Source organism: Tenrec ecaudatus, chromosome 9 (assembly GCF_050624435.1).
Source record: "Tenrec ecaudatus isolate mTenEca1 chromosome 9, mTenEca1.hap1, whole genome shotgun sequence".
Classification (NCBI taxonomy): domain Eukaryota; kingdom Metazoa; phylum Chordata; class Mammalia; order Afrosoricida; family Tenrecidae; genus Tenrec; species Tenrec ecaudatus.
The window spans coordinates 122,473,065-122,493,265 of record NC_134538.1 but is presented as its reverse complement, the minus strand read 5'-3'; the positions used below and the strand labels follow the sequence as shown (position 1 = coordinate 122,493,265).

Below are 20,201 nucleotides of genomic sequence, written 5' to 3'. Positions count from 1 at the left end.
TGTAGCTTTGTTAAGCGAACTAATACAGGGAAGCATCATTTCTAAACGGTCCCCTGTACGATTTTATATTTGGATACCAACTTTTTTTGTCTAATTAGATACACATTTCTTTAATTGGCCTACTTTTAAACAGCACTCAAAAGCCTAAGAGCCTTTGCTTCTTTCTAACCTTGGGAATCTTAACAATTTCCTGGCTCCTCCTTTTTCCTCAGAGTGATCTATTTTCTTGCAGGGTGAGTACTTTGATTTGTGCACCATGGGTACTTTACTTAGTTGTTATATCGGCTGGTCAGTACAGCTAGTAGGACTAGAGCTGCCACTGCCTGAATGAAGCCTACCCCACCCGAAACACGCATTTCTAACTATGAAAAGTATAACTTTTTTAAAGGGGGAAAATGTTTTCTCACAGTAAAAAAAAATGTACAGAGTCATGGTGATGTGACTTTGTCATTTTTTCCCCTCAGCTTATGAGATGTTGTCTGATCCAGTGAAAAGACGAGCATTTAACAGTGTAGATCCTACTTTTGATAATTCAGTTCCTTCCAAAAGTGAAGCAAAAGACAATTTCTTCGAAGTGTTTTCCCCCGTGTTTGAGAGGAATTCCAGGTGGGTTAAGGCACTGCCTTTCGGTCTTTACCTCTGCCGGCTTCCTTCTTGTGCTCTAACACGTTCTGCTCTTTTCTTCTGCTCTGAGGGGTTTGTGTCTGTATTTTTTCCATGAGAATATTTCCATAGTGTCTTCCTCATCTTTTTAAAATATTGAGCCCCTCTGGTGAGTTCAGTTCTCATTTATTTTACCCTCTAAACAGGAGTTCTGCCTTTCTGTAGTGAATTTCCCTTAGAATTCATGGGACATTTTTCTGCTGTTTTATTTCTTTTGGATAAGAAAGCAGTAGCAGGCTTTGTGTAGTGCAGGATCCTCCAACTACAGCCCGCGGGCCATGTACGGCCCACTGAGGACCTTTATCTGGCCCACAAGGTGTTTTTGCCCCGTTTGTTTTTTCACTTCAAAATAAGATATGTGCAGTGTGCATAGGAATTTGTTCATAGATTTTTTTTTAAATGTAGTCTGGCCCTCCAACGGGTCTGAGAGACAGTGAACTGGCCCCTGTTTAAAAAGTTTGAGGACCCCTGGTGTAGTGGGAGAAGAGTGATATTTAGGGGACAGTAGTTTCCCACCTTTGTGCTTCCTCTTGAATAATGAGCACCTGCAACTGCATTTGCTTGATTAGCAATGAAGAAAAATTTTATTCATTGAGTTTCTGATTTTTATACTATGGCTTTGGCAAAAGAAATGGATTTCTAGCTGAGACTAGAACCTGTACCATTTACTTCATTCAAATTAAATTTTTAAATAGTGCATATTAGTATTAGCATACCGTTTGGTCCCATCTGCCCAGGAAGAGTTTTGTTTGTTTGTTTGTTGTTTGTTTGAATTGCACATCTTGGCAGTACATTGAGATCACCTGGAGAGTTGACAGCTCCTGGTGCGTGGGTCTCACTCCCAGAGCCTCTGATTTAGTTGATTTGTAGTGGATATAGTGTTTTTATTGTTGTTGAAATGTAATTTCTTTTTGCTGAGACCACACAGCAGAACACATACCAATTCAGCAGTTTCTACATGTACAGTCCATTGCCATTGATTACCTTCTTCAGTTATATAACCATTGCTCCTCTCCTTTTTGAGTTCACCCTTCCCCACTAACATAAACTCACTGTCCCCCAGCTTCCTATATAGTCTTTCAAGTTGCTTTTGTTGTCAATTTTATCCCATATCTCCACTGCCATCAAGTTTATGCTGACTTGTGGTAACCATATAGAAGCAGATAGCCTCAGCTTTCACCCACCGACCGGCTGGTGGATTTGAACTGCCAACCCCTGCGGTCAGCATATTGATAAATTTTGAAAGAACACAAAACTCAAGGCAGACATTTACTAGTAAGTGAAACCATTGTTTGGTTTTAAGTAGGCCTTGGGGTGATTTTTTTTTTAATTCATGATTCATAGGCCATCCAATTGAGTGAGTTGAAAATATTAAGAAGCATTGTGCGATCATCACCACAGTCCACTGCAGAGCATTTTCTTCTTTTTGCTTCTCATTATTATTAACTCCTTTTTCCCCACCCACCTCCCAGCTGATCATTTTCACCAGAAGTGCAACTATTCCCTTCATCTTTTCACCTCACATTTATTTTATAGCAGTATTGAAGGTGGTAAAAGTGTATTACATACTTCTGAGGAGTAATTTCATAGGCATGGAAATAGGGGCCTCAGAATTGTCTTCAAGGGTGAGAAGTCAACTGCTGAGTGAAGTCAGACTGCGGCTCGATGGCAGCAGTGATGAGGGAGGACGCAGCCGTTGCCTCCTTTTCATGCTCAGCCTCGTAAAAAGGCTAGACCTGCAGTCGGCCCCTTGCCGCCTGGTCAGGCCAGCAGTGGGTGAGCTAGGAGGGGCCTAGCGCCTTCTAGCCTGCAACGGCCACACCACACTTTTCTAACCCTGAAGGTGACCTGATGTTCAGGACTGCTCCTCCCTTCCCATTCAAGGCTCTCCTTCACCGCAGTGTCCGGGCCCACTGCTGGCCTCCCAGAGCCACAGTCTGCGTGATGACTGAAAAGCATTTGTGTGTGTGTGTGTTTGTGTGTGTGTGTGTGTGTGTGTGTGTGTGTGTGTGTACAAATTATTCTGACTCAAACTTTTATATAAAATTTTCAAATCAAACTTTTATCTCTCTTAAAATTTTAGATGGTCAAATAAAAAAACTGTTCCCAAACTTGGTGATATAAATTCATCATTTGAAGCTGTAGATGCATTTTACTCCTTCTGGTGAGTATACTTAGGTCTGTGATGCTTTAAGGACAAATATTTAATGAGCCCTTGATTCAGTACCAGTTGTCGGGGAGTCATTTTCAACTCAGGGGCTCCATAGGGTTTTCCAGGGTTCGTTTTCTTTCTTTTTTGTTTAAATCGTTTTATTAGGGGCTCATACAACTCTTATCACAATCCATACATATACATACATCAATTGTATAAAGCACATCTGTACATTCTTTGCCCTCATCATTCTAGGAACATTTGTTCTCCACTTAAGCCCCTGGCATCAGCTCCTCATTTTTCCCCCTCCCTCCCTGTTCCCCCTCCCTCATGAACCCTTGATAATTTATAAATTATTATTTTGTCATATCTTGCCCTGTCGGACGTCTCCCTTCACCCACTTTTCTGTTGTCTGTTCCTCAGGGAGGAGGTCATATGTAGATCCTAGTAATCGGTTCCCTCTTTCCAACCCACTCTCCTTTACCCTCCCAGCATCGCCACTCACACCCCTGGTCCTGAAGGTATCATCCTTCCTGGATTCCCTGTGTTTCCAGTTCCTATCTGTACCACTGTGCATCCTTTGGTCTAGCCAGACTTGCAAGGTAGAAATCGAATCATGATGGGGTGGGGGGGGGGGGAGAAGCATTTAGGAACTAGAGAAAGTTGTACTTTTCATCGGTGCTACATCGCACCTTAACAGGCTCGTCTCCTCCCCTAGACCCCTCTGCAAGGGGATCTCCAGTGGCAGACAAATGGGCTTTGGGTCTCCACTCTGCACTGCCCCCCTCATTCACTATGGTAAGATTTTTTTTTTTGTTCTGATGATGCCTTATACCCGATCCCTTCAACACCTCATGGTCACACAGGCTGGTGTGCTTCTTCCATGTGGGCTTTGTTGCTTTTGAGCTAAATAGCAGCTTGTTTACCTTCAAGCCTTTAAGACCCCAGACGCTATATCTTTTCATAGCCAGGCACCATCAGCTTTCTTCGCCACATTTGCTTATGTACCCATTTGTCCTCAGCTATCCTATCATGGAGGTGTGCACCCAATGATAGGATTTTTTGTTCTTTGATGCCTGATAACTGATCCCTTCAGCACCTCGCGATCACACAGGCTAGTGTGCTTCTTCCATGTGGGCTTTGTTGCTTCTCAGCTAGATGACCGCTTGTTTACCTTCAAGCTTTTAAGACCCCAGATGTTATATCTTTTGATAGCCGGCACCATCAGCTTTTTTCATCACATTTGCTTATTCACTCGCTTTGTCTTCAGTGGTTGTGTAGGGAAGGTGAGTATCATAGAATGCCAATTTAATAGAAGAACAATTCTTGCATCGAGGGAGTACTTGAGTGGAGGCCCATTGTCCTACCTTAATACTAAACCTATAAATATAAGCACATAGATCTATTTCCCCATCCTCATATATAAATATATTTACTTATGTACATGTCTTTATCTAGACCTCTATAAATGCCCTTTGCCTCCCAGCTCTTTCCTCTATTTCCCTTGATTTTCCTCCTGTCCCACTATCGTGCTCAGTCCCTACCAGGATTTCAGCTATACCTCTTCATTACATTACCCTTGATCATGCCCTACCAGGCCTGCCGCACCTACCTCACCACCAATTTGGATCACTTGTTGTTCCCTTGTCCCTGGGTTTGTTAACACCACTCCCTTTCCCCCCACCTTCCCTTCTCCCATGTCCCCCGGGACTGTCGGTCCTGTTGTGTTCTCCTCCAGAATGTTCATGCAGCCTGTCTTATTTAGACAGACCTGCGGAGATACTAACATGCACAAAAACAAGACAGAGCAAAACCAAGTAACAGTATACAACAAAACAACAATAGCAAAGCACTGACAAAGAACAAAACACAACAAGAAAGAAAAGCTTGTAGTTAGTTCAGGGATCGTTTGTTAGCCTTTAGGAGTGTCTTCCAGTCCAGTCTGTGAGGGCACCACGCCCTGGCCCCAAAGTCCACCTCCAGCATTCCCTGGGGACCTTGCCACTCCATTCCCTTGGTGTTCCGCTGCACTCCCCAGTGCTTTGTCTAGGTATGGCGGGATCAGGTCAGGGGCAATTCCCACACTGTCTCCCGTGCTGTCCCCCACAGGGCCATGGATCAGTGAGGGGCATCATGCCTCATGGTGGAGCTGGCCATGTGGTCCTCTCTGTGGACTGGCTGCTCTAATTGGGGTCATCGTCCTCAAGGTCTGGTGGGATAGGATGTGTTCCACTCTCTTACTCCCCCTTCGTCTGCTCCCATGTGCTCTGATCTGTTATGTCCCTCTCCCAGACCTGCAGATTCAATGCTGTCCTTTGAAATAAATTCTGTGGGGAGGGCCAGGCGTCCACTTAGTATTGGGTACTGGGGCCAGCCCCCCAGACCTCTCCACTGGTTCCCAACTCCATGCTGGAAGTTGCAGTCACACCTTGGGGCACTGGGTTGAAGTCTGGTCCAGGGTTCGTTTGTCCAAGGCACCTCTAGGTGGACTGGAAACACTAACTGTTTGAGATTAGCACCCTGGCATGTTAGCTGTCTACTCCCCCCAGAGAGTCCTTGTTTTATTAAGTCCCAGTTTAGTTGCTGTGTGAAGCGTTTCCCACAACTTCTATTGAATAAAGTCATATTATTTAGAACTTATTAAAGGTTTTTACACAATGTTGCATATTCCTTGTGCAATATTTACACTTTTATGATTTTTTAGTCTTTTCTAGATAATAAGCATACTATAATTTTATTACAAGTGTTTGTGTAATCTTCCTAATAATTTTCCTATTATAAGTACTTGTGTATGGATCTAAATATAACCTCCCTGGGGGACAGACAACAGGGAAGTGGGTGATGGGAGACATCAGACAGTATAAGATATGACAAAATAATAATTTATAAATTATCAAGGGTTCCTGAGGAAGTGGGGAGGGAAAGGGAAAAAGGAGCTGATTCCAAGGGCTTAAGTAGAAAGCAGATATTTTGGGAATGATGAGGGCAACAAATGTACAAATGTGCTTGACATGCATTGGATGGATGTATGGATTGTGATAAGACTTGTATGAGCCCCCAATAAAATGATTTTTTTTAAAGTACTTGTATACATGAGTGCCTATAACTAATCCATTAATTTCTAATAAAGGTAATGTGAATTTGTATTATATATGATGTCTTTTCATTAGGTGTGTAGAAAATAGGAAAATGTGCAATTGCTATAGAACAAAGTGATAAAATTTGGTTACATCAGTTGTAGTTGCTTTTATCTACAGAGGCAGAATGACCTTTGTGTAAGAGTTATCTTGATCCCTTGGTGGTGGCAGACAGCTCAGATGCTGCAGAAGGAGCTGTGGCAATGAGCTTCTCATAAATTAGCGTTGAAAATTGTACAGGCCTAGTCTACTCTGACCTCCCCCTGGGGGCCTGCAGAGGTCAGAATCAACTCAACGGTAAGTGGAAATAGGTAGGAAACCTTTTTCTGCTGAGGGCCATTTGGAAATTTTAACATTCTCTTGCCATATTGGTCAAATAAACAGGTATTCAATCCAGCCTTAATGTGCTGGCTGAACTGTGAGGAGTTTTTTTTAAATTTCATGGCACTTACAATTCATTTTTGAAATATTAAAAAATAATTAACCATACTGTCTGCCTGCACTAGACCCCAAGAAGATGGGAGGGAAGAGGATTTATTAAGCCCATCTTGTTAAACTGACTCTTAAATTCATTTGTGTCTGAACTAATTTTGAAAGGCAGTTTTTCTTTCATTTGAATTAGCTTGATTTCCTTTTTGTTTTTATTAGGTATAATTTTGATTCTTGGAGAGAATTTTCCTATTTGGACGAAGAAGAAAAAGAAAAGGCAGAATGGTATGTAATCCTGTCATCAATAAAGAAAAATGTTTAATAATTTCCTTGGTTCTTTGGTACTGTATGTGATGAACTGAACAGAGAGAATCTATTTTTTTGTCTAGTCTTTTAAAATGGACTTTTGATGTTTTAAATTTCTTTCTTATAAGGTTAAGGTAGATGGGGTCTTGTCAGCAGTTGAAGAACATAACTGCCAATAAAGCTCTTAGAGTAAATTATTCTCGTTGCTTAACCTAGGTTTTACTTCAATTTTCCAGGAGTGTGTGTAAGGAAAACCTCTTGACAGAAATGACAAAACAATCCCTGAAAATTAATACTAAGTAGATGGCAGTAAATTTGTTTTTATGGTTTTAGAAATAGTTTTCCGGTCATACCAACTAAGCAGTAGCTTGTTTTCTGTTTTAAATTTTATAGTCGTGATGAGAGACGATGGATTGAAAAGCAGAATAGAGCAACAAGAGCACAGAGGAAAAAAGAAGAAATGAACAGAATAAGGACGCTGGTTGGTGAGTTTGCTTTTTTTTTGTTTGTTTAAGTTTTTAAATTGGATAAATATTCAAATGACTTTTTTTCTGGCAGATAATGCCTATAGCTGTGACCCAAGGATAAAAAAGTTCAAGGAAGAGGAAAAGGCCAAGAAAGAAGCAGAGAAGAAAGCGAAAGCAGAAGCAAAGCGGAAGGAGCAAGAAGCTAAAGAAAAGGTGAGGTGTCTATGGACGGCACTGACGTGAAGCGTTCCTGAACCTGTGTAAAGCTGTGACCTCAGAACAGACTAGGGATGCTTGACAAAGTGATACCGTGATCGGAGGCTCTACCAACACATTTGTATTGAGGAAAAACAGAATGTTTATAATTAGTAAACATACATTTTCTACTGAAAGGGTCCCACCTGTTTTCCCCAGTTCAGCCTTCAGTAAGTGAAAGTCTGTCACCTTTTTCTCATTAACTAAAAAGTTGAGGTTTTTTAGTACAATTAGTGAAAATTTCCAAGTCCCAAGTTTTCCTATTAAATTCATTTTATTCCTCATTTTAAAGCAAAGACAAGCCGAATTAGAAGCTGCTCGGTTAGCAAAGGAGAAAGAAGAAGAGGAAGTTAGACAACAAGCATTATTAGCAAAGAAGGAGAAAGATATACAGAAAAAAGCCATTAAGAGGGAAAGACAAAAACTTCGAAATTCATGCAAGGTAGGTAAGATTGTGATTGAACTAAATCAGGCAACAATTATATAAAGATGCTGATTAAACTTTTAAATATTTCCAAACTTATACTCCACATGTGAAAGAGTTGTATGTTTGACCTCAATATATATAGTTTATTATAGTATTCCATAGTTCAGTCACATTAAGCATTATTATACAATTGCTGCCACAGTCAGTTTCAAACATTTTCTTCTTATTGGGGACTCCTACCGCTCTTATAACAATCCATACATATCTTACACCGACTGCTGTCTCCCTTCCCCCACGGTTTCTGTTGTGCAACCCCCTGGTGGTGGTGGGTGGGTGGGTTATGTGTTGATCCTTGCAAGCGATTTCCCCTCCTCCCCTCCACTCTCCACCTTCCCCCTAGGCTCCTGACACCCCTATTCCCATTTCTGTTCCATGTGTCCTGAGCTCTTATCTATACCTGTGTATATGCTCCGATCTAGTCTTCAGTGGAAGGCAGGACTGAGGTCATGATAGTGGGGGGTGAGGAAGCCTCAAGGACTCAGAGGAATATTGTGTGTTTCATCAATGCTGTACTGCACCCAGCTCATCCCTTCCTTGTGACCCTTCTGTAAGGGGGATGTCCCATTGTCTACAGATGGGTTTTAGGTCCCTGCTCTGACCCTCTCATTTTAAAAAATATGATTGCTTGTTTGTTTTTGGTTCTTCTGATGCCTTTTTCCATCGACACCTCATGATCGCACAGGCTGGTGTGTTTCTTCTTTGTGGGCTTGTTGCTTTCCTGCTGGATGGCCACTTGCTTATCTTCAAGCCTTTAAGACCAGACGCTATATCTTTTGATAGTCGGGCACCATCTGCTTTCTTCACCACATTTGCTTATGCACCCGCTTTGTCTTCAGCAATCATGTCGGGAGGGTGACCGTCACGGAATGCCAGGTTGTTAGTACAAAGTTCTTGCATTAAGGCAAGGGTTGAATGGATGCCAAAGTCCATCCAGTACCTCAGTGTATTGCCATATAAATATATGTATATAGTCCAGTACCTCTATTTTATGACTTAATGTATTTACATATGCACACACTTATAAAACATTTTCTTCTTGAACTTCTTGATATCAGCACTGCTAGAATCCCCCACCCCGTATGTATTTATTTTGCTACATCTTACAGCGTCCGTCATGTCCAGTTACATACAATTCTGTTGTTTGCTCCCCATGAGTGGGGGTATACAGTCATCAATGCTATCAGTGCCCTATTCCCCTCCTCCTCCTCTTACTCCTCCTCCTCCCCCCCTCTTCTTCCTCCTCGTATGCCCCCCCCACCTAGCCCCCTCACTTCCCTTTCCTTCAGGGAACCATTACCCCTGTTCCAGCTTCTGAAAGGTTTGTCTATCTTGGCTTTCATGTATCGAATTATTTTAATTATACAAATGAATATACACAAATCTAACATAATTAATGAGGTAAAACAAAATAAAAACCATAATAGTGAGGGGAGGAAATATTAAAGAACTAGAGCAGGCGTCCTCAAACTACGGCCTGCGGGCCACATGCAGCCCGCCGAGGACCTTTATCTGCCCACCAGGTGTTTTTGCCCCGTTTGTTTTTTCACTTCAAATAAGATACGTGCAGTGTGCGTAGGAATTTGTTCATAGATTTTTTTTTTTTAAACTGTAGTCCGGCCCTCCAGCAGGCCTGAGGGACAGTGAACTGGCCCCCGTTTAAAAAGTTTGAGGACCCCTGGACTAGAGGATAGTAATGTGTTTCATTAGTGCTATTCCACACCCTGGATTTGTCATCCCTTCTGGGTGGCCCTTCAGAGCACTGTCCAGTTATCTTACGGGTGCGTTTTGGGCCTCCACTGCGTGCGTCCCTACTCTTCTACATTGATTTGGTTGCATGTTTTTGAACTTCTTATACCTTTTCACATCGATACCTCATCACACAGGCTGCTGTGCTTCTTTCATGTGGGCTTTGTTGCTAGATGGCCGATTATTTGAGTACAAGTCTCTAAGACCCTAGACACAACATCTTTTAATAGCCAAGCACCATCAGCTTTCTTCACCACCTTTATTTATGCACCCATTTTGTCTCCAGCAATCGTGTCAGGAAGATGAGTGTCATACAATGCCACTTATTTTTTGCACTGAGGTCAGATTTAAGTAGAGACCCAAAGTCCATCTGCTTCCTTGTTAAATTTGCAGTTATCTACATATGTAAACAAATATACATACATATACCTATTTATTTTCTTGATTCTTCTTTTTTCTTTCCTTCTCCATTATGTTTATCCATCATTCACCTCTCAGTAGTTCCTCTCATACATCCTCCCACCATCAATTTCAGAACTCTATTCCCCTGTACGTGTCATTGGCTCCACCCCCCCACCCCACCCCCCGCCTTCTGCCCTCTCATGGCCCCAGGACCTGTTGGTACAGCACTGTCTCCTCAGTATTGCCTATCCTGCCTATCTTGTATAGATGAACACACAAAAGAAAAACGAGAGAAAAAGAACATACAAGTAGTCACAAGTCTATCAGGGATCCTGACACAAAGCAGATGCATGTCTCTGTTACATCGAGAGTACATGTTCTAATCCATCAGTCCATTCTGCTTTTCTTTCAGGGTAAAATATATCTTTTTGGAAGTTAATTTATTTAAAAATCTTACGTATGCCTTTCGTTGTCCAATTCTTTATTATTATTATTAACATAACCATCGTGCCATTAGAAAACTTAAAACATTTTCTGCTCAGTATCCTAGGACCCAATCACTCAAATTTCTGAAAATTGTTTTTTTTTTATAGTTGACTTATTCCGATTTGGATACAAATAAAGCCAATAAATTGAAATCTTCAGTTGTCAACCTCTCATGAATATTAGGGGACCTTAAAGAGGTCAGGGGAAACTGGAATTTGAAAGATTGGGGATTTTTCCACACATTTTGTGAAACCACTTCATTTGTGTCTTAAGATCTACTTATTCCATGATGAGGAGCCCTGGTGTCTTAGTGGGGTTATGGATTGAGTATCTAACCAGTGTCAGTGGTTCAAATCCACCAGTCTTCCCAAGGCAGAAAGATGAGGCTTTCTTCTCCCATAAATATTTAAAGTCTCAGAAACTGAAAGGAGCAATTTTGTTCTGTCTTGTAGGGTTGATGTGAGTCAGAATTGACTCAATGACAGTGAGTTTGGTTTTGGTTTTTGATCTTATAGTAGGTCCCCATCACCACTTTGTTATTAATTTATTGGAGAAATCACACCACTTGTTTTTAGCATATTCCACAACTTGGTTTTAGCCAGTTATTTCCTGTGATATAAAATTAATTTTTATCCTAGTAAATCCATTCTTTTAGAAGTTGAACTTCGGTGGATTTTACAGAGCTCTAAATTCTTTTATGTTTCATTTGCATGAGTACTAGTCATTTACATTCAAATACAGCCTTCACTGTAAAATATTAACCAAACATCCCCAGAATTTTTGAAATGCAGTTTTAATCCAAGAGAAGCCCCTTAGGTTTTAAACTGGTGAAGTCAGAGCAGTGTTGGTCCTTATTAAATAGTACTATAAAAAAATGTTGTGAAATTCCAGGTTAGGTAGTGACACAGAGTTGTGTGTGTACTGTATGTACCGCTGTCGTTAAGGTAAAGGAAATAAGTAAATGCTTTACTGTGTATAGAAAAACATCTTTCATATGACTCAAGAGACTAGATATTAGTGCTTCGTCTCTAGTATGAGGACACATAGTGTCAGAGGAGACCAGCGTCCCCCAACCAAAGGGCCAGTAAGCACAATTACATAGCGATAGTACCTAGCTTATGTAAAGTCACAGAGGATAGGGAAGATAGAATAAAATACAGGAGTCAGACACATTTTATGGTAGCTTGCTCACCACAGCTCCTCTTGATGCACCACGTGGAACTGGGAAAAGGGAGAGTCTTTACTATCTTGGGACATTTATAGGTCACCTTAAGATGTGCATATTCAGTAGTTTGGAGGTACCTACATCAAGGTCCCTGAGCTCACAGGTGAGGAACCTCATACCTGCATTGGAAGTGTCCTGGTGGGAAGAGAGAGCAAAAGATTGTCTGCTTCTACAGGGAGATGGAATCAACCCTGTGCTCACTTTAAGGCAGCAGAGCTGTTGAGGGACGAATCTGTGGGAATGATATTTAAAGCAGGATAATGTACTTTCACTTTAACTTAAAGTGGTTTTAAGTTTTCAGAAAGTGGACAATTCGATTAGTGAGAAAGGAAGGGGCCAGGAAAAAATACATCGAGGCTTTTTCATCCCCCCAGGGCATCTGCTTATTCTCCAAGGGTAACAATGGCTGTCCTACAGGAATCGCGCTGAGAAATTGTCTCATCCCCCTTACGGCTCTGCTCTTGCCCCTGCAGACTTCTTTTCAGTCCCTAAATTCAAGGAACGCATCCGGATGCAGGGATGCCCGCACTGCTGTTTTGACATGGTGTGCGTCAGAATGCCAAATGTTTTGAGAAAGCTGTTGGTAGGTGCTGTGGAGTGGATCAACTCCAACTCATAGTGACCCTGTCCGAGTACAACCTGGCAGCTGGCTGGGGCACCCTACGAGTCAGAGGGAGCAGAGGCCATGGCAGCACAGCCTGGCTTCCAGAAGGCAGCCTGGAGATCCTCCTCGAGAGAAAGAGAGAGGAGGCTGGTGTAGCCACTGCTGCCTTGCCTCCTACCTCAATGAGTCCGGTAGTCAAGTGTTTGCTATTGTTGGCCAACACAATAACCAACGAGGGGGTAAAGTATTTCTAAGCCACCAGCTGCTTGGTGGGAAAAGGCATGGCAGTCCGCCTCTACAGATTCACAGCCTTGGAAACGCTCTCTGTCCTCTAAGAATCAGAATGGACTCAATGGTGAAGGGTTTGTTTTAGTTGCTGGAAGAAACCAGTAGTGCTTTTGGAAGCCTAAGGAAGGGTCAACAGTCAATAAGAGACACATTGATTGGAACCCAAGTGCATGGATCCGGGAAGCAGGGAGAGTGGAGGGCGCTGATTGTGTAAAGAAGCATGGGACTTGAGGGGTTCCATCCTGAGCATTAGCAGAACTGCTGCTAATTTCTCCTTTTTTCTTCATCATGAGTGCTATTTTTTTATTTCACTAGATTTTGTACTTCAAACACTAACAGGACAGACAGCCTAACAAAAGCATTTAAATCTGAACAGTGATGATTTCTCCATCTTGTTCAGTCCCTGAGGACTTACTCTGACATGACACCTAAAGGCCCACCTGCCATCCACTTTCTCCTGTTTGCTCACTGCCCCTGGTGTACTGCCTGTGTAGCTAGCTGGTCAGGAGGCCATCATGCAAGGTCACCTCAGGAGCTTCTATGAAAAGTCCATGCACGGTAATTGTGTTGTTGGATGTATTCTTATTGCCGGATACAAGATGAAAATGTTCGTGTTTGTGCTTCTAGACCTGGAATCACTTTTCTGACAATGAGGCCGAGCGGGTTAAAATGATGGAAGAAGTGGAAAAACTGTGTGATCGACTTGAACTTGCAAGGTATACCTATAGAACAGCTTGTGGATGTCTTCCACCATGCTTAGGGTAACATGTCATCCCTTTTCTCTTTAGCTTGCAGTGCTTGAATGAAACGCTCACATCAGCTACAAAAGAAGTAGGAAAGGCTACTCTGGAAAAACAGGTAATAGGAGAATACATACCTTCTGCCTGTACTCGGCACTGCAGCCGGCTTATAGTACCTCCTCTGTTTCACTCTTTCCCACTTCAGGTCCAAGTTGCTAAGAACAAAGTGTTACTTTTGTGTCCCCTCTCACTGGATTTTGTTTATAGAAAATGCTGTTGTAAAATTCGTTTGGATTTAACGTCAGTGGTTGGTACTGTGTATACTATTTGATTTGTAGTACCTCCTATCAGTCGATAGTTTTCTTCCCTAGAATAATGACATTTAGAGCCAAAAGAGACCTATATTCTTCCTGTCCTACACTTCTTATTTTCTACTGAGGAAACAGGTCCATTCAACAGCTACTAATAATTAATACCTACTAGACGTCTAGGGTGCTTAGTTACTTTTGGAGAAGACATGCCTAATGTTAATGCTACCACAACTGAATTAATAATAGTTACGTCGCAGAGAAAAGGTTTCAGAGGCAGAAGGTGGAAAGTGCATAGTACGTGCAATCAGGTAGGTGGGGAATCGCCGAGCTCAGAATTGAGTGCTCAGGGCCGTCTCAGTGAAGAGTTTAGAACCGCCTTGGGGAGAGACCGTGTTCAAGCGAAGGAACGAGGAGGTCAAGCCAGCAGCATTAAATATAAAACAGAGGTGGAACTCGAACGCCAGTGCAGAGTATGGGTGTTTTTTCATACCAAAATGATCGATTTCTGTTACTGCATACCTTTGAGTACTAGAGCAATCAACAGTGTACTACTAATCTGGCATTTGCAAGCAAGATGCATTAAATAAATGGAAGTGACTATAAAAATCTCACTCTAAGGTACTAAACTATTTTTAAAAAGTATTGAAACTAGAAAAAAATGTTCAAGTTAGAATTATTGAGACTTGGTGATTGGCTCTGAAGATTAAAAACCAAAAATAATCAGTTGGCATCCAGCCATTTCCAGGACATAGCATATGACCAGGAACCAGTGGTCTTGAAGGAAGACAACGCCTGAGCTGCACTGAAGGCATTAGCAAAAAACAAGACTCCAGGAAGTAACCGAATGTGACAGGTTTCAGCAAGTGGATGCAGCACTGAGAGCACTCACTCATCTGTGCCCAGAAATTGGGAAGACAGCCACCTGGCAAACCGACAAGAAAAGACCCGTATTTGTGCCCATTACACAGAAAGGTGAGCCAGGAGAATACAGAATTATTGAGCAATATCATTAATATTACACACAAGTAAAATTTTGCTGAAGCAGATTATTGGCATTTCAATTATAAGAAATTATATGTAACAGTGCAATGAGTAGGAATTCCAGGATACTTAATTGTCCTCATGTGAAACCTCATTCAGACAGAACACGGGCGTACCGTGTGGTTTAATTGGGAACAGTGTGCTGAGGTGCATCGTTCACCATAGCTATTTGATCGGTGTGCTGAGCAGGTAATGAGACGCTGCACTGTATGCACTGCACGAAGAATGTAGCGTCAGCACTGGAGGAAGACTCGTTAACAGCGTGGGATAGGCAGATGAAATGACCTTGTTTGCTGAAAGCAAGAAGACTTGAAGCACTGAACTGATGAAGGTCAGATACTACCGCCCTCTCAGTATGGATTACACCTCAACATAGAGAAAGCAGAAATCCTCCCAGCTGTACCAATAAGTAACATAATGGTAAATGAAGGAGAAATCAATGTTATCAAGAATTTCATTTTACTTGGTGGGTTCATAGTCAATCTCCATGGAACTAGCAGTCAAGAAATCAAATGTATTGCATTTGGGCATATCTGCTGCAGAAGACCTCTTTAAAGTGTGAGCTATGTTACTTTGAGGAGTAAGATGCACCTGCTTGAGTCATTATATTTTCTTTTTCCTCATTTGTAAGTGAAAATCTGTAATGCATAAAGTACACCAAAGAACTGTGATTTTGGCAAAGAATATTCAAAGTACCACAGGCTGGTAGAAGAACAAGAAACTGTCGTGGAAGGACAGCCAGATGCTCCTTAAAAGTCAGGGCAGCAAGAGTTCGTCCCACATAGTTGGGAGAAGGTTATTAGGGGAGGCCAGTCCCTGGAAAAGGACGTCTTGCCTGGTGGAGAGTCCGTGAAAAAGAGGAAATTGCTCAAAGAGAAGAACTGACACCGTGGCTGCAACAGAGGCTCAAACAGCAACGGTGTGGAGCAGTTTCATTCTGTTGAACGCCGGGTCTGTATGAGCTGCACCCAACTCTGGCCCCTAAGAGCAGCAGCAGCAAGGACTGAAAGGGAGACAGGAGTCAAAGACCAGCTAAGGCAATAAGCTGCTGACAGAAGAAATGAGGTCCAGGTCATCTTTAGTGGGAGACACCAGGCATGTTTGAAAACACTGTAAATGGGAAAGCTTCCAGATGAAACAGAGACCACTAGGCCTATATCTTTTCTATGGAGCATCAATGAGATTGCCAAATGTACCGTATACACTCGTGTATAAGCCGAGTTTTCCAGCATATTTTGAATGCAGTTTCTATGGTAAAATTAGGTGCCTCAGCTGATACTCAGGTCAGCTTATACTCAAGTATATACAGTAGTTAAGAGCTTAGAGGTTTGAAACCGCCTAGTGCGTGACCATAAGACTTGACAAATAGCATCAAAGCAAGTTAATGTTGTATGACACAAGTACAGCACAGGGCAGCCAGGGTTGAGTCATGGTACCTCAATGTGGCCACATGACACCATGTGGCCTGGATGCCAGAGTGAAAGCACGTGCCAGTGGGGAAGTTGGTTTAGGATGAGTGTAGGGTCAGAGCGGGCTAGCCTTAGAAGTAGAGAACCAGAGAGCCCTAGCCAGAAAAATGAGTGTGGAGTAGCAACATGCTTTTAAGTCCCTAATTTACCTATGTTTGTATAGATAGGAGATATAAATGAGCAAATTAGAAAAGAGAAAGAAGAAGCTGAGGCCCGTATGCGACAGGCATCTAAGAATGCTGAGAAGTCAACTGGCGGAGGTGGGAATGGCGGTAAAAATTGGCCCGAAGATGATCTGCAGTTATTGATTAAAGCTGTGAACCTCTTCCCTGCTGGAACAAATTCAAGGTACACTGGTTTTAACTGAACAGCTTATAAACACACCCACGAGCTGGTTATAGGTAATGTAGAATAACACCCACTAGCAGCATTGGTAATAGCAGAAACTACCCGATATGCAATATTCAGTGTCGCAGTGGAAGTTTGAAAAGCAAGGTCCAAATGGAAACAGCTGGTCTTCTCCATCTCTCTCTCTCTCTCTCTCTCTCTCATACACACACACACACACACACCACTTACGTTCTGTAGTTCTGTAACAGGAAACCACCTACTCCTCCATTGTTGCTTCCCAATTCATACTGGAGCTTACTTTGAGTCTACCAGGTTTGTGTTTAGAATTCAGATCTTCGCAACCCAACCTTCTTTTGTCTGTACATGAGGAACTACTGCTGTTTTTCTTGATTCACTATCTCAAGATGGCAATATGGAAAATTGCATGCTTTTATCACACAATCTATACGGTTTTGTACAAACTTTATTCCAAGATAACATGCCATTGTGTAAACATGAAAAACAAACTGTAGGCAGTAGTAATTACACCACTAGTTGAGCCAGGCCTATAGGACAAGTTGAACTAACTAGTTGAGCTCAACTAACTCCCTCCTGCCATAAAAAATAAGGGTGCTGGTTTTTATTGTTTGTTACCCTGTCGCCATCATTAAACGATTCTATTGGTTGTTGTAGATGGGAAGTTATTGCCAATTACATGAACATACATTCATCATCTGGTGTCACGAGAAATGCCAAGGATGTTATTGGCAAAGCAAAGAGTCTCCAAAAACTTGGTGAGTTAATTGAGAGAAATCAATTTCTTTGCTATCTTAAATACTTTTTAAAACGTGTAATTTATTGACTTTAATGTATTAAACCACTTGTCAGATCCTCATCAAAAAGATGACATAAACAAAAAGGCTTTTGATAAATTTAAAAAGGAACACGGAGTGGTACCCCAAGCAGACGATGCAACACCTTCAGAACGGTTCGAAGGTACGTAAAGCATTTTCCACAGCCATGGATCGACTGCAGCGAACGCGCATCAATCAAATGTTGTAGCTCATTCTTTTCACATGCTATCGGGCTATGTTTTGTTCGCTGGGTTTTACTAATCAGTGCAAAACGCAAGCAGGGTATTTGGGGATGTACAACACATAAGCACACCATTCTAAACCCTTTTAAAAACCCAACATTTGTAACACTATTAACCATGTTGCTGGATCTAAGCGCCTTCAGGGAGACTTGTTTTCATGATGGGGGCAGACCAGACCCTCGGAGCGGTTTCTCAAGCAGTTCGCTTTCCCGTGGGGGAGGGGAGAGCCTGGGGAGGGCAGGCGGCCTTCACCTGTTAGGAGCAGCTACTCACAGGAATGGTGCACACGGTTTGTATGGAGGTGGTAGTATAAAAAGCTGATAAGAGGAACAGGACATTCCCAGCTTTTCCCACAAAAAAAGATCGGTGGTGTTGAGGTGGGCATCAGACTAATTAAAAGGTGACTTAAGGGCTTCTTGGAATTTTAAAGCTAATTTGTAAGCTTCTCAATTCTTTAATTCCAGATAACTAAGAAAACCCACTCATTGCCATGACCCTGTATGACTGACTGGGTAGAACTTCCCGGTGAATTGCTGAGGCTCTTAGGGGCGTAGAATAGAAAGCTGCTCGGTCTCGCCCTTATCTTGAATACTAACTGGTGGTTTCACAGTGCTTACCTTACAGATCGAAACCCAATGCATAATCAGGTCCTCTTAGGTGCCATTTTGAATATGTCAGGTGCGTGTTTTTAACCTGTCACGCTTCTTAAACTGGGTTTAAGAAATCTTTGGTTTCTAGGCTTAAGTGGAATCTTTGAGGATGAAATTTCAGAATACTGATATTCTGGGTCAGCGTTTCCCTCCGTGGGCAATGCTGCCCCTGGGGGTGGCAGGGACAAAAGGGAACTGCAGAACCCGCTGGCTACCCTGTTTCCGGGGATATTAGTATGAACCATTTTCATTGCCAGGGAATATGGAGTTGTTATTTTGTTTTCCTGAAAACAAAATAAATTTGGAAACCTGTGCTTTAGGTGCTATTGCATTTTTTTTATGATTTTTTCCATTTTATTGCAGTGAAATTATTTTTTCTTAGTGTCTAACGTTCACATGCATATGAGGCAATTAAATCAGGTATATCTTACTCTTCAATGTAACATCCTTGCTTTTCAACATTTTTTTTGTTTTGTTTTGTTTTCTCTTTTCTTCTTTTACATTTTATTAGGGACTCATACAACTCTTACCACAATCCATACATATACATACATCAATTGTATAAAGCACATCCATACATTCCCTGCCCCAATCATTCTCAAGGCATTTGCTCTCCACTTAAGCCCCTTGCATCAGGTCCTCTTTTTTTTCCCCCCTCCCTCCCCATTCCCCCCTCCCTCATATGCCCTTGGTAATTTATACATCATTGTTTTGTCATATCTTGTCCTATCCGGAGTCTCCCTTCCCCCCTTCTCTGCTGTCCCTCTCCCAGGGAAGAGGTCACATGTGGATCCTTGTAATCAGTTCCCCCTTTCCAACCCACTCTCCCAGCATCGTCCCCCACACCCTTGGTCCCAAAGGCATCATCCACTCTGGATTCCCTGTACCTCCAACCCTCATATGCACCAGTGTACAGCCTCCGTCCTATCCAGCCCTGCAAGGTAGAATTCGGATCATGGTAGTTGGGGGGAGGAAGCATCCAGGATCCGGGGGAAAGCTGTGTTCTTCATCGATACTACCTCACACCCTAATTAACCCATCTCCTCTCCTAAACCCCTCTGTGAGGGGATCTCCATTGGTCGACACTTGGGCCTTGGGTCTCCACTCTGCACTTCCCCCTTCATTTAATATATCTATATATACATATATATACATACATATATACATATACACATATATACACATGCATACACACACTTATATCTTTTTTTTTTTTTTGGCATGGTGCCTTATACCTGGTCCCTTGGGCACCTCATGATCGCACTGGCCGGTGTGCTTCTTCCATGTGGGCTTATTTGCTTCTGAGCTAGATGGCCGCTTGTTCACCTTCAAGCCTTTAAGACCCCAGACACTATCTCTTTTGATAGCCGGGCACCATCAGCTTTCTTCACCACATTTGCTTATGCACCCATTTGTCTTCAGCAATCCTATCATGGAGGTGTGCAGTCAATGATATGATTTTTTGTTCTTTGATGCCTGGTAACTGATCCCTTTGGGACCACTCGATCACACAGGCTGGTGTGTTCTTCCATGTGGACTTTGTTGCTTCTGAGCTAGATGGCCGCTTGTTTATCTTCAAGCCTTTAAGACCCCAGTCATTATCTCTTTTGATAGCCGGGCACCATCAGCTTTCTTCACCACATTTACTTGTTCACCCACTTTGGCTCCAGCTGTTGTGTCGGGAGGGTGCTATTGCATTTTCACTGCACGATCTGAAACTGCCTGCCAGTGTCACCTCCTAACCAAAGAGCCAAATCAACTGCTTACCGCTTAATGTTCGCTTTTTCCTACCAGGACCAGTGTCAGTGTTGGCTGTGTACACTTGCAACCTTAAAATGAATGTATTCCGAGAAAACATTATATTTGCTAGTGATATATTGAGTAGCCGTAGCCACAGTGGTCCTCAGCACTGGCCGG

The 20,201-nt window shown here is 42.3% G+C and overlaps 1 protein-coding gene across 2 annotated transcripts in view; it reads left to right on the top strand.

Annotated features, from left to right (window-relative positions):
* Nucleotides 1–20,201, top strand: part of DNAJC2 (DnaJ heat shock protein family (Hsp40) member C2) — a 38,974-nt gene that overhangs the window by 17,697 nt on the left and 1,076 nt on the right. For both annotated transcript variants that reach the window (XM_075558508.1, XM_075558509.1), the window contains exons 5-15: nucleotides 465–606; nucleotides 2,747–2,827; nucleotides 6,601–6,666; nucleotides 7,081–7,172; nucleotides 7,246–7,367; nucleotides 7,702–7,851; nucleotides 13,275–13,363; nucleotides 13,436–13,505; nucleotides 16,372–16,556; nucleotides 17,232–17,332; nucleotides 17,427–17,534. In XM_075558508.1, the coding sequence (XP_075414623.1) occupies nucleotides 465–606; nucleotides 2,747–2,827; nucleotides 6,601–6,666; nucleotides 7,081–7,172; nucleotides 7,246–7,367; nucleotides 7,702–7,851; nucleotides 13,275–13,363; nucleotides 13,436–13,505; nucleotides 16,372–16,556; nucleotides 17,232–17,332; nucleotides 17,427–17,534 (1,206 nt within the window). The remainder of the gene's footprint in view (nucleotides 1–464; nucleotides 607–2,746; nucleotides 2,828–6,600; nucleotides 6,667–7,080; nucleotides 7,173–7,245; nucleotides 7,368–7,701; nucleotides 7,852–13,274; nucleotides 13,364–13,435; nucleotides 13,506–16,371; nucleotides 16,557–17,231; nucleotides 17,333–17,426; nucleotides 17,535–20,201) is intronic.